The sequence below is a fragment of the Mastomys coucha genome, unplaced genomic scaffold, assembly GCF_008632895.1.
Source record: "Mastomys coucha isolate ucsf_1 unplaced genomic scaffold, UCSF_Mcou_1 pScaffold22, whole genome shotgun sequence".
NCBI lineage: Eukaryota > Metazoa > Chordata > Mammalia > Rodentia > Muridae > Mastomys > Mastomys coucha.
Window position 1 is genome coordinate 220,290,473 of NW_022196905.1, and position 14,945 is coordinate 220,305,417.

The window sequence follows — 14,945 nt, forward strand, 5'->3', positions numbered from 1 at the left end:
GTGGGAGGCTAAAGGAACCGGCAATGGTTGAAAGGGGGAAGCAGAACAGATTCTCCCACAGTTCCACAGTGTCTTGGAAACTGAGGACAAAGCAGGACAGTCCATAAGCACAGAGGGGATGTGAGTTGATACAGGAGGACAAAGGGGCCTTTCTCACCTAGAGGCATCCACGGAGCCTGCTTGAACTAAAAGTCTGAAATATCTACGTTTCACTGTACAGAACACCATGCAGCCAAGCAGAGAACTCTACAACGATTCTGGATTGCATGTGTAGCTGAAATGACAAACTTAGAAACCAAAAACAAACCAAATTCCAGGCTACCCTTATGCTAAAGACATTTGCAAGATTTTGAGGAAGTGTAAGATGTAATGATAATAAAGAGAAACACAGGAAACATGTAAGAAAGCCCTGTGCTCATCGAGGGTTGAGAAACAAAGACTGTCATCTTACTTAGATTTTGGAAAGTCATATTACACAACGCCAGAGTCATCACAAAGCTGCTCAGAACAAATAACATAGAATTGGCATTTACACAATAGAAATTGACTTTTTCATAGTCCTGTAGTCAGGAAGTACAACCTAGAGATACTAGCCAGGTTGGTTTCCTCTGACACTCTTCTTGGTTTGCAAATAGCCACTCCCTAATGACCAAGCATTAAATATATGAGCCTATTGAGGCCATGGTTATTCAAACCACCAAGTGAATTCACCATCAAGTGATTCAGTCTTTTTGTCCCTATATGTATAAATATATAATCTCTACAATCCTCACAAATGAGCTAGCAAACTGGGAGTATTCAGGATGAACCTAGAAACGGGGCTCCAAGATGCTGAAGGACCACATTTCCACATTGCTAAATTCATTCTATTGTCAAAATCATTTAAGGTTTCATATGTTACATGTTCTCTGCTCAAAAGGAAAATTGAGCAATAGTGGAATCATTTACTACTGCAGACTCACTGATGTGTTTTATTAAATTCAAAATTATTATCAATTTTTTGAATGTTTGCCTCTTAAATAACCAGGTCATTCTTATTGTCCATGGAAAAACAAACAAACAATTAGAAAGAAAAACAAAATAAACAAATAACAACACTCCCTGCAAAAAGAAAGCCCATGGAAAAATACAAAACAAAAACAAACAAACAAAACAAAAGAATCCCTTTGTCTTATTAACCTTTACCTTTCTGAGATCTAGTTTCTATAATGCTGATTAGACCATCATAAATGCTTGATATATGTTTGCTGAGATTAAAAGTAGAAAACAAAGATTCAGCATGAGCTTTTATTTTATTTTATTTTATTTTATCATCACCACAATCTGACTGTAAATTTCCATTTATAACAAATGAGAACTCTAAATTACACTGGCTTCTGAGATAGGTGTAAATATCAAACTTGTGCCTTAGACTGAAAGCTCTTTGTGTGGTCATTGTGGAAGGAGAAATTAAAGTGGGCTGTGAGATGATCCCTCCGAGCCATACATTCCACAGAGTGCCCAGAATGGTAACTTTCCTCCTCTTATTCCATCAGTCCACATGGCCCCCTTTAAGGGAATGATCACAGCACCGAGGCTGAGAGTAAAAGGTAGTTAGAACACATTGGGGAGAATTAAGCAGCCACAGGCAGAGAACATTGACCAATTGTAAATAAGTTAGAGATATATAGAGATAGGATATCCTAGTGAGCTACTGCACCGTAACGTGGTATGTGTAGCACTTACATATTATATATTTCAAAAGGAGAAAAATTTTCAGTGTTTTTATGATAAAGAAATGATAACACAAAGACTTTTCTAGTGCTCTATTTGACCATGGAGGAGTCCATACAGCAAGAAGCACAAATGTGAGGCCTCTGGCATTTTCATTTGTCTCAGCTGACAGTCTTCCAGAAAATGAAGATCTCTGTTCTACATCTGTGTAGGATATTCAATTCGACTTACAGGCTGTGGATGGTTAGCAAGCAGATCTGTCCTAGTGGAGCCTCTGAATGGCGACATAGGCAGCTTGCCTTTGGACCACAGGCTTGTGAGATCTGCCTGGAAAACCAGTTGTCCCGCACTTGGAGATCTGTTAGAACTGCAAACAAGTCAATGCCCGCCGTTCTGGTGAATTAGCTTGTACACACCTGTACAAAGTTCTATGAAGTTATTATAGGGACACACTGGTCACTGGCCATTAGCTGATGACTTTCTCTCATGTGGCTATTTGGAGACTTGGATCTCTAGGTCTACAGGCATACCATACCCTCTTGAGAACCCCCCTTCCAGTAGATGTAACAGATATTCCTGACATATGATGTTGTTGGTGGGGTTGAGTTAGGGGATCACACCTGAATCCTGAAACACTTCCTTATAGGGATAGTTATACTACAGGAGGAAGTAGACATTTTTCTCTATCATAGTTTCACTTTTCAATATCAGGGATTCACTATTGATATCAACAGGGGTCTGGAGTAGCATTTATGTTATGAAACAGACTACAATTCTATATCAAATTCACTTCCAAATACATTGCCAGGTTGGACCATATTCTTGGTGGAGGATGTATACTCTTTCATGGGTATTCCTCTTAGATGATCCCCAACTTTTCCCCCATCCCATCTATATCTATCTAGAGGAACTTGCTCCATTCTTCTTACCAATGCAGAAATGGACCTATGTGAGCTCTGTAAAATGCAGCTAGGGACACAGATTCTGGATATCTTGACCTTCTCCTTGGCTGGCTCTGGATCTCCAGCAGACAGCTTTGCCACAGGCTTAGTCACTTAGTCGTCAGGGAAACTGCAGTAGTCTTCTCTCATGGGACAGAAGTGTCCATATTCTGTATAATAAGATTCACTAGCTTCAGGAATTTTCCTCTGAGGATATGAGCTTAAATATTCTATATTCTCCTACTGCAGCCATATAGTAGAGATTTGAACGTTAGCAGAGTAGTCTGCAGGGAGTTGATGAGTCAAGGTTACTCACTACCTGCTAACATGGTTATCATATCAAGTAAACTACATATGTTTATCATTTCAAAGTTAACATACACGAACCTTGAACTTTTGGGATTGACGGGGATTTAAAGAAAAGAGACAGGAGGGCAATTTGCTTCATATGAACTTAGTAGACAAGCAAGATGTCTCTCACAGTGTGAGCATGCATCTGCTCACATCCACCACCTGGTCCACTTTGATTTATTTGCTGTTGTAAACCTCTAGACCCAAGTTGGAAGGGCTTTGAGTGTACAGTTGTGTGAACATTTGTGTGTTTTGGGAAAATTCTTGGAGAGGCACCTTGAAGACACCTAGTAGGAAAAAATGTGAATAAGATCAAAAATGAATTCCCAAGAAAGGCCATTAATTCTCAGAAGGCATACCATAGTGAGGAACTAAAACATACTGTAGTTACAGCCATGGCTCCTTACATTGCAGTGACACATCTCTGCCTCTCTAGCATTCTCTGTTGTCCTCAGTTCCTCTGCCTTCCTTCTATTTCCCTCTATAATCCTTTATGCTCATTTTTTCACTCCCTTAGCTCTACTCTCACTTCTTACCTCCCCTTCCTAGCCACAAACTGCTCCAAAGGCTGCAAAGGATACAATACAGTCACGTAAACTAATCTCATTTAAAAAGCCAACACCAAGACAGAAAAACAGAGGCTGAGAGCTCTCAGAAGGCCCTGGGATAATTCAAGTGTTCACCCCAATAGCCATCCCTGATGTTCCATTGCCTAGAGAAGTATATAAAGGAAAGTGCCAATTATATAACATCACAGCCTCATAATTTTTTGGGCCCTACCTACTTCTCCAAACCTATTTAACTCAAGTCACTTTCTTGCAAGTTCCCTGAAGCATCCTCAGGAGCACACTCTCCACAAAGGCAGTTGGATGTAAGCAGCCATGTGGTACATACTTATCACCTTATGCCCTTTACGCTTCAATGTACTCTTCTTTGCTGAAAACTCCTACGCATCTTTCATGACCCTGAGCGCCTTCTCTCTGCAGCCCGCCCTGGTAGCCACAGGCTGAGCTGTTAGTCTCCTGTCTAAACGTCAAGAGCCAATGCTCACATTTCTATTGTAGCACTTACTATATTGTACTTGGATGGTTTATATTTGTCCTAGCCACTAAGCACTAAGACTCCCAAAAGAAGACTAGGGCCCTATTCACTGGCAAACCACTGTTCTCCACACAGCAATGTTGATATGCAGTAGGATATATTGATGTAGGAAAAACTGTACCATGACATCAACTGTATCGACTCAAATGTTTTAAAATTATACAAATCTGTACTTAACCTTTTATTATTCAAAATAAAGTTCTTTTTCTGTCTTCTTCCCTTTCTCTTTCCCCTTCACACATAGAAGCACACATACACAGAATATTAGCAAAGTAGTTCATGATATCTTTCATTTTTTAATGTACATGGCATATAGAATTTTCTTCTATCACTTATTTATATTTATAAGGAATAATAAAAATCATGTGAATATAGGAGTTTAATGGGCCATGCTGGAATTGTTGATATTATTCTAACTTTGTCTCTTTCCATATGCACATAAATATAACCTAAATCAGTTATTTCATGCAGTCCTACTCCCACTGAACCTCACCAATTTCTGTTGCTTTTTATTTTATTTTTCAATGCAAGTACATCCCTTTTGAGAATGTTTTTGGTAGTTGGTATTTTAAAAAAGAATGCAAAGAGCATCTATGTATGTGTATATATGGGTTGTACATATGTGAATATTAAATCACATATATATTATATATATGTATATATATATACATATATATATATATAAACAAAGTAGACTGATTGTCTACTACCAGATAATTGGGTCACTTGACTACTGGCCATTAGAAGAAAGAGACAAATAAGAAGGCTTACTGTACCCTCTTGAGGACTCTCCCCCTGCCCCACTGTGGGCACAGCACCTATTCTTGACCTATATTGTGTTGGTCAGTTTGAGTTAGGGAGTCACACCTTAGGGAAAGGAGTCCTAAGACATTTCCTTACAAGATATTCATATTACAGACATTTTACATGTATTATACTACATTACATTTTACAGATATATTATAGGCTATATATGTATATATGTAAATATATATATAGAATATAGATAGATATGTATATATATAGAGAGAGAATGTAGATAGATATGTGTGTATATATATATATATATATATATATATATAGTCCTTTAACTATGAAGAGAAAAACAGAGGTTATACTTATTAACATTTTCATATAAGAAATGCATGTTTGTGTGCTTATGTGTGTATGTGTGTATGTGCTTGCAATGGTCCCTAACAGCTCAATATTTACACACTTTGCCCATCTTCTGAGGGTAGCTAATAGCTCTCAGATAATGAGACTAAATAGTGAACTCAATCGTAACAATTGTGCGGTCAACAAGCCACCAAACTCTTAGCAAAGGAGTCTTCCACCATGTACTCTGAGCAGAGGCTACTAACTGTTTTACCCAATCTGTTAGGATTGTTCCTGTCATTTATTTTGTGCACTGGTAAATAATTTGCTGGTATAATGACAAATCGTGCAAGTGGTAGAACTGGTTCTGTCATAAGAGATAAAGAGCCTCAAGCTGGGAATCAAAAGGTATGCTCTGTCATACATCATGACTTTATCCAGAGATGGAAGCTTTTAAAGACCAGCAGGACATAGAAGCTGTATGAAGCCCTTTGACACTGCTAGGGATATTGTAACCATCCTGTCCTCTGGGACCATTGCCCTGTTAGACACAGGCATATCAGAAGCCCCAGGACTCACAGGGCTATGCTTCTAAAGAGGTTGTGTTAGAATGACCTCACGGAAGGTTTTCCATAGCTTACTTCCGATCTGTTCATTTATCCCATCCCTCCCTGCCAACACTTGCTCTCCAATTAAACAAGGCACAGTTTGATATTTCTCTGTATTCATTTAACTATTCCACCTTATCTTTATTTCAAAGCCTGTTATGCCAGTCTTATTTGGTCTTGCTTCCTTTTCTGTTATGTGAGAAAATAATCTTTCTCCCTCTTTCTCATTTGGAACATTTTATTTTTAGGAGAACTATGCTCAGCAGCTACATATTAAATCCAGAAAAATCCAGTGACAAGGTTGAGCACAAATAGTTTGAAAATGCTCCCATGACTCTAGTGGGAAACAAGGGTAGATAATCATCAATCAGAAAAATGTACATATCTAATTACTCTAAGCATTCACATGCTTTCAGAATGTTCATGTGATAAGCTGCTCCTGGTGACTTATTTTTGACCCTGTCACCATCAAGTGAAACTTGATGTCACTGTTCTATCACATTGCCCAGAGTTTTCCCAGGAATGGACTCTCCTATAAGAAGGCTGGGTGTTAGCTCTCATTCAGAGAGTAGTTATCCAGCATTCATGAAATTACTTTCTCTATACCAATTCTGTCATTCCCTTGGAATACTGAATATTCGTTGGGTTTTGAGGAGATGAAAGGTGACTCACTTAAGTCCCAGATGTCTGCTTCTAACAAGAAGATGGGTGAGGATCAAGCAGCCCTGCCTACTGGGAAAGCCAGGAAGCTCTAGAATTGTAAAGAGAACTTTATTGCACTGCAGTGGATACGGAGGGCAGTCCTTTTCATTGATGATTAACTGAAACGTTTCAATTGTTATCAGGTGAAGAAAGCAGAAGGCCAGAACTTGTGTGAAACTTCTTCCCAACTTTCTTTCCGGAAGTCACATAGGACATGTTTGTTTTTCTCCATAGATTCGAACCAGTGTCCTTCCGGAACACAAGGATCCCCCGCCAGAAGTTGCGGTAGGTGCTTCCTATATTTCCGAAGGTACACAGGTCATTTGTAAGTTAATGGTTTTCATTTTCTCTGACTTCCTGCCTGCCTGCTAGCTGAAAAAAAAATTAAGTTAGAAAAGTGTGACTATTTGAGGAGTCACCGATCTTTTGTTGCTGAGTTGAATAGAAATCATCTTTTATCTTCTGTAATAATCCATTCTCAAAAGAGTTTTGAATTTACTTTAGATGGTGAGAGATGGGTAGGAACATTGTCCCGCAGGTAGTTGAATTGCAACTGTAAATAGGCACTTCTGGACTCCTGGAGGCTAGGGAAATTACACATGTGGGCTACAACATCATAGGAAAATGGCAGAGCACTAGTCAGGGCAGGGTGTTGCTTCCGCTTGCTTTCTGCCATTAAAATGCTAGGACACAGATCAAGCGGCAGGCTACTGTTTGTAGGGCTGAACACCCACTGAGGTCTGCCGGACACACATGAAGCATTGCATCTCTAACCTGGAGATGTTGAAAGAGCAAGATAGTACGAGGAGTACTCCTGTTTTCTGCTTAGACAAAGCCTGAGTTGGAGGTGGCAGAATTTGAAGAGACAGCCTCTGCAAGCAGAATCCCTGAGGCCTCTTCCCTCAGAGAGGAGTAGAATGAGTGTAGCTGAAGCAAGTGAAGGACTGTTTTAAAATGTTTCAGGAACCTGACAGCCTTCTTCCACTGAATGGGAGGAGCACAGGGCCATGTGCTATTCATTTCTTATTGAAAGCAGCCACTTGGCGATGTACCAAGGGAACATTTCAAAAGCACACACCGAAGTGAAAGCTGACTGAGCACAATGCCAGTTCCCAGTGCACCTGCTACTGCAGAAGGAGAAGAGCACACAGGGTGGGGGTGTTTTTCTCTTTCATTTCTCCCAAAAACTTCTCAGAGGTGGCAAGATGAAAGACTTCCATGGATGAATGCAATCTTCGCCGTTGGCTTTCGTCTTCTACCTTGAACCCATCTCAGACTTTCTAGTCTAGTGATGGTGGGTTCTCAGATGATGTGAGCAGTTTGTGCTTCAGCAATGTTCCCAGAAAGTTCTTCCCAGTTAGGGAAGATCCACAACCAGGGCCATTGCTGAATCTGAGTGCTACTCTGTGTTTGCTTGTTCTTGCCTCTGGTTTACAATCACCATTCAACCACCACCAACCCCATCCTATAGACTACAGACAAGGCTCCAGAGACATGTTCTTATCACACCTTTTAGACATCATTCATAAAACCCCAAATCCATTAATATAACCAATGCAGTGTTAATTAAAGAGTTTCATTTATTTACTGAAGTTCAAGGACTAAGTTGGTTTAATTTTCTACTCTAATCCCCAAGTTGCTCTTGTTCTTAATTGCCCACTAGCTCTAGATCCAATAATATCTTGACTTAAATGTGTGAACTTTTATTTATGTTTTCATCAACTTGGTGGGGAGCCTTTTTATTTATTTTAAATGCTGAGTTTCTGATTTTATTCTCTTCTGTCCTATCTTCCTGCCTTTCCCCTTGCTAGTCATGTCTCTGTAACTCCAGGCACTGCAGGAAGTTTCACGTGTTTGTCCCCCTTTTTATAGCTCAGGGTGTGACATAGAAGAGTAAGGGACAGGAGGTGCTCTTTTGCCAAGGTGAGGGGAGGGCCTTATTTGCTGGTTTTTACACTTGTCAGAGTCCTCATTGAGGCTAATACAGAAATGCCAGCTGTCCTGTGGAGGTGATTCAGAGACCCACACTGCCCTAGCATGTCAGCTATGGCTAAGGGTCAGCCACTTCACTGTCCTTCCCCACTCCTACTCTGCACTCTTATTGCTGAAATTCACTCTAGGCATGTGGCTACAGATGAGCCCCATTCTGTGTTACGGTTTGACCCATGTGAATCTCCAATGCATTTTGCATGTCACATCAAAGTCCCACAGGCACCTTCACTGTTGTGTCCTCTCTTAGCTCAGCCTTCTCTTAACTACCCTTCATACAGGACCCAATGACACTCAACATTAGATTGCTCCATGATTCACAAAGGGCAGCATCCTGGAGGAAGGTGGTTTTGATACATCTAATCTTTATAATTGATCCGTTTGTTTAGGACAAAAGTCTTCTAGCCTAGGCATAGACGTATTTTCTTAGAAAAAAATTAAGGACTAGCCCCAGCTCCTAGGTCTGAAACTCTAGCCTTTCCTATTAGATGCCTACATTTTTGCTAATGGGTCTTCTTGGGATGGATGCTTGGTCAGCTCTGTTAAACCCTCTTCCCTTTCAACACTTTCCTGTGGGTCCTGCTATATGAGGGAGGCTCTCTGAACTTAAGATGGGGTGTATTTGATATTGTCTTGATATTATATTTGATATTCTTTGATAAAGACTCAGCTAAAATTCCTGGTCCCAAATAAAAGTCTTAGTTGGGATTCTTTGACATGGCTGTTGTACCAGTCAGGAAGCCACTCACTGAGTAAATTAACAAACTGACATAAAGTAATTGGTCAGGTTTTTATTTTATTTTATTTTATTTTATTTATCTTGAAAATGGTTCCCAGTACTATAAGCACACAAAAATGACTTTGAACACCAGACTGTCTGTTTCACTGCCTCTTTTCATAGGGTGTTGTGCAATCTGAACACATTGACTATCATATTCCTTATCTTCCTGCTTAGAAGAATAAGACGTTAAATTTTAGGTCACAATGCTCATTCAGGTTTAGAAAACACAAACTACCTGCTGAGTCCTGCTCAGTTTTCTGCATTTTATATTTCACTGAGAAGAACTGAGTTGTTAAAGGCGATTTCAGGAAAACTATCTCTTTAAACAACAACAACAACAACACACTACTAGTAATGAAAATGTAGGTATCAGGTTTCTGTAATCTTTCCACATTCCTAGACACTGGACTCATGGCACAACATGACTTTTTTACTTTGCTCAGTTCAGTATTTATAGTTTAATATCTAGATTCTTTATTAAAATATCAAAGAGGAATCCATTTTGGTCTGCATTGCTTTTAGAGCCATAACAGCACAAATTATAGACAAAACAGAAGAGTCTAGAAATGACCATACTAATATAGAAAATCTAATGTGTTTTATGACATCAACCCTCTAGAAAATTGCCAAGCATGACTGCGGAACCAATCTCACACACAGGAAGAATGGGCTTAAATAAGGTGGAGTCAACATAGCTTGAATTCCTGACAGACTGAGTCTTGTTATTCTGTACAGTGAAAATTTAAAACATGTTTAATACATACCCCACCAATCTTCAGGATATTTCTTTGAATGCTATAAAACTGTCTAAGCATTTAAGTTATTGGTCAAGGACACAGTGCCCATAGTGACTCTGTCATTACGATGTACTAAGAACACTTATTCCAACATGAGCTAGAACATTTCACTGTAACTCCTACAATTGTGAATTCCAACAATTTCTGAGCATACTTAGGCAATATTTACTGTATATATCCAAATGTTTTCCTGATGGCTTAGTCAAATAGATGCCAATTTGTGTCCTTAAATCTTTTGAACTGTATTCATAACAAACATGTAGTTCATTAGTAAAAAAAAAAAAAAAAACTATCATAAAGCACTCTTTAGTTTTGAGGTTATTCATAAACTCTTAATAGTTAGCATGCATTATTTTCTTTATGATGCCATTTTCAGTATTAACAGCTCTTACATAGTAAGACATCATGCAGCCATATTTCTTATGGTTGACAGTGAAGACAAAATGCCCAGGCTATAAAATTGTCTTATTCTATAATTATGTATCTGTATGCATATACATAATACATGCATATATATTCTGTATATGCATATATGTGTATATATGTAATTTGTGTATATCATATATGTATACACATACATGTGTATATATCACACCAAATGTATATCTACTTTAGCTCTTCAAAGGCCTTTAAAATTTATACCAACAATCTTGTATATGACTTTGTAAGAATAGGTCAAAGCATTATTTATAACCTCATTTAATCTGCAATATACCAGTGTCCAGTCAAAATGAAATGAGTAACATACTAAATTTGCCACATAAGCCATTTATAATGTCCAATAGCCATATTTTTAAACAGTTCAAAGAAACAGACTAAATTAATTATATTCTTATTTAACTCACTATAAGTAATATATTCTTAAAATATGTTCAATATAAAAGTTATAGTGCATGCTCCCTTTCTTCATGGTAAGTCTTGTAAACCTGGGGGGCATTTAAAGTTTACAGATCCCTCCACTTGGTGTCCTGGTCACATTGTAAGCTACTAAAGCACTAGCTGAGCCCTGTGCACACAGCTCTGGGTAGCACTTGGAACACCTTTTGAGCGAAGGCTTTGTAAGATGAGCTTCCTAGTGGAGGTTCATCAGCTTCTGGTACCGAATTCCTCAGTAATGAACAGTGGAGCCATTATGGGCATAAGATTTCAAGTCTGATGAGCTGTCTGTCTGCCTACCACAAGCTCCAAGTTCCTACAATACACAGAAGGATAAACATTTGGCCTCACATTCCCTGTGAAGAGATTCCAGGAATAGCCATTGATAACCTCTTTTTACACTCTGGTTATTACTCTCTAGTCAGGTGAATGAATTAAATGATATGTGGTATGTTTTAATGATCATCTTCCCCAGGCTGATACTTGTGAGTGTTGTATTGACGTGGGCAGGAAAAGAAGGTCAGAGCTATGAGCTGTGCAAACAAAAGATCTATCAGGACAGGAATTGTCATCTGTGATGAAAACTTGGCACAACATACTGTTCAAAAGATGCTTGGCAGAGAATCAAGACACTAGAATTCCAATGTTACAGGATATTAGATATTTGAACCTGTTTCTAGTTACGGTGTGGCATGGCCATTAGCACACAGCTTTAATCCCTCTGACTAGACTGCAGACATGCCCTTTATACGTACCTTTACTTTAAAACAGTGAAGGTAAAGTAAGTTTGTAGAAAGAAGCACTCATGTTTGAAAATGTTGTCTAATTGAGTGGCAAACAAAGTGACTAATCAGAGAAAGATTTGACAAAATAGGATATTCCCAACTCTCAGAAGAAGAGAGAGGAAAGGGAAGCTACTTATGGCAAAGACAGACAGTAGAGAAAGAAGAGAATACAGTCCAGGATTACAGTAGAGACTGTACAGTAGAGTTAAGAGGGAGAATAGAGCAGCATAGAGAGGGAGAAGGAGGCAGTGTTACCAGGAGAGTTTTACAGAGAGAGATTGAAGATAGAACAAACTAAACACAGGTAAAGACAGGATGAACAAGGGAATGAGAAGGAGCCAGAAGATTAGAAAAGATTGCCAGAGTGAGTTTTTAGTGCAGAGTAATTCAGAGGCTGAGAGAAAAGCCAAATCAAATCAGTAAGCTTGGAAAGGAGTTTGAGCCAGAACAGCTGAGTTGAACCAACCAGCCAATGTTCAGAAAGAACAAGAAATGGTGAGCTTATTCTGTAGCAAGTCTCAGAGGCCTAGATTAGATTGTACCAAGGCTAGAAGCTTTCAGGACTAAGCCTAGGTTAGCAGATGAAGGCAAAAACCCTCCAAGAGAGCAATTACAGAGACTAATAAAAGGTACTTTTACATTCTAACCTGGTCTAGTATGGCTTCCTGAATGCTATCTGTTGTGGCTGTGTGCAAGACACATCATTCTTATGGACTTCTTCAGCTCTTTTCCTTGCTTACAGGCAGTTTTTCAATGAGTTGGAACTTCTTGAAATATCTTACATGTCCTAAAACAAGTCTGAGCAAAATGGAGTCATAGGAAATACTTTCTCAACTGTAGTAGCTGCTTAAGACTTCATAGCCTTTATATCTTCTACTTTTTAGAAATCTTATTTAAAATTCCATCTGAATCAAACTTTTCTTTTGCATATATAGCTTTCTTTTTGTACTGTAAATATTTTTCAACTAAATAATAATAATCCTTTTCCTCTTCTTTTTCCTTTGTCCTACCTACTTCTTCCCTTCCTCTTTCTCCAGGTCTTTTCTTTCTCTTCCCCCTTCCCACCCCTCCACCTCTTTTATCTACCCTATGCCTCTCCATTTTTACCCTCCTTCAAATATTCTATCCTTCCATAGAATTTTAGATGGGCAGAAGACATCTCTGAGGCACCAGACCTATGGGTGCATTATCTTAAGCCTTGTGTTAGTGTAGATAATGCACTGTCTGCTTTCCTCACTACTACTAACAGTTTACATTGATTAATTTATGCTCAAAATAATTCTGTGCATCCTTATTGTTGTGCATTAACATTGTGTACTGTTTTCCCTCATCTTTATGTGTATTCAGATCTTAGAAGGAGAGAAAAGTAATTTTTCTCTAATTCATTCTCTTCCAATGTGTCCAGTGAGTGTTGACATAGGTGGATATTTTGTTCTCTAATTTGGAGTTGGGGATTGGATAGATCCTATGTTGACTTATAATGAGGAGAAAGAAACACAAATAACAATAATAGAAAAATAGAATGTAAATATGTTGGCTGTTATCCTGTTTGGTGTTACAATGTAAAACCATAATATACTATTCTTAGAATAAAATGGAACCCTAGGAAACATCATGGAAGAGGGGCCAAAAAGATTGTAAGAGCCACTGGACCACCAAGTCTGCTCTGTGGCTGCCTGTCTTAAAAATGTTCAATGGAGAAGACTTGAACAATGACAGATCTCCAATCTTGCTAATATGAAGTCTCTCAGGCTATTACCACTAGACCGAGAACTACAGACAATTAATGACTGCTGCTTGCTAGAGATGTGCATGCCTTTTCCAAGGATGACGTTCCTAATTGGAAATTCAGTGCAAGTGGTCAACCCTGAAACCAAATGCACAGAAACAGCAACAACAACCAAAACCTCAGCATGCACACACATGCACACACATGCACACACATGCACACGCACACACACACACACACACACAATTATATACTGTATTCATGTATTTGCCCATATACTATATATAATGATAATAATAAATACATATGGAAATTGTAACTTTATGGCTAAAAAGATTACCATAATATCATGCCATATATACATTGCTTTATTCTAAACTTACCCAGAGCTGCATAATTTCAAAATGTAAGTAAAACAAGCTTAGAAATGTAGTGGCCTTATGAAATTTATTATCTGTTTTAGATATATTCTCTTGTTTGGTGTAATAACAGATCATAAATATCATATATATAAATATATATAAACAGATATAACTATGTACCACTATGATTTTATGTTAGCATTATATGTTTTCCCCCTCCACAGGTATTCATGTATGTGTATGTACATATATACATACACATGTACATACAGACATTTATACATACATATGGACAATGATAAAGAAGCTATCAGCTCTAGTTTTAGGGGCATAGAGGGATTAGAAGAAGTGGGCATGGGGCCTGGGGGGGGGAAGTGAAGGGGAAAGTGATTTTATATTCTAATTAGAATGTAAATAAAAAATAAAAATAAACAAAAATGGGACTTTAGGTATTCCATTTAATCTAACATGGACTCCCTAGATAAAATTAAGTTTTGAATGAAACACTTTTGTAACTAAAAACCTGTTCTCATTTGGTTGGCATGCTATCAGGCATTACCAACACTAGGATTCAATGTGTCTTAATTTGGAAAGCTCTGACAGTGTCTCCTGCAATCAAGCCTGGGCTGACAGTTGCAGTGGGACTTCTTGTCTCAGGGTTATTGTCCCTGGCATTCTGTGTAATCTCACCATACAGCATAATACAAGGCACATGCCCTCTGTTTCTGCCATTGGGTTGTCTCTGATACTGATCAGCCAAAGAGCTGCTTGTAAAGGAACTCCTGGTCCAGCAGAGACAGAGACAGTCAGGGGTTGTAGTTACCAGGCTCGCTTGCAGCTGTGCCTTATGGTGTGCTCATAGCTCATGCCTAAAAAATAGCTATTCCACCTGTCTGTCCATCTGTCTGGCTGAAGAATTCCAGTCTGGGAAGATTGCTACTTTATAGTTAAAAGACCAACATGTTATTTATTATGTTTGCTTTATTCTACATTCCTCCAGACCTACATGACTTCAAGGGTACATTGAACAAACTAAGAAAGTTAGGGCATTTGTGAAATTTATGATCTGTTAAAAATTGTGTTATAAAGTGAATAATGAATGGAATGGGATATAA

General features: G+C 38.5%; 1 protein-coding gene across 23 annotated transcripts in view; it reads left to right on the forward strand.

Moving 5' to 3' along the window:
• Inpp4b (inositol polyphosphate-4-phosphatase type II B) overlaps positions 1–14,945 on the forward strand; it is a 752,337-nt gene that overhangs the window by 483,805 nt on the left and 253,587 nt on the right. For 21 of the 23 annotated variants that reach the window (XM_031340451.1, XM_031340446.1, XM_031340450.1 and 18 more), the window contains one exon: positions 6,746–6,796. The exons of the other annotated variants lie outside the window; for them this stretch is intronic. In XM_031340451.1, the coding sequence (XP_031196311.1) occupies positions 6,746–6,796 (51 nt within the window). The remainder of the gene's footprint in view (positions 1–6,745; positions 6,797–14,945) is intronic. 23 annotated transcript variants of the gene reach the window in all.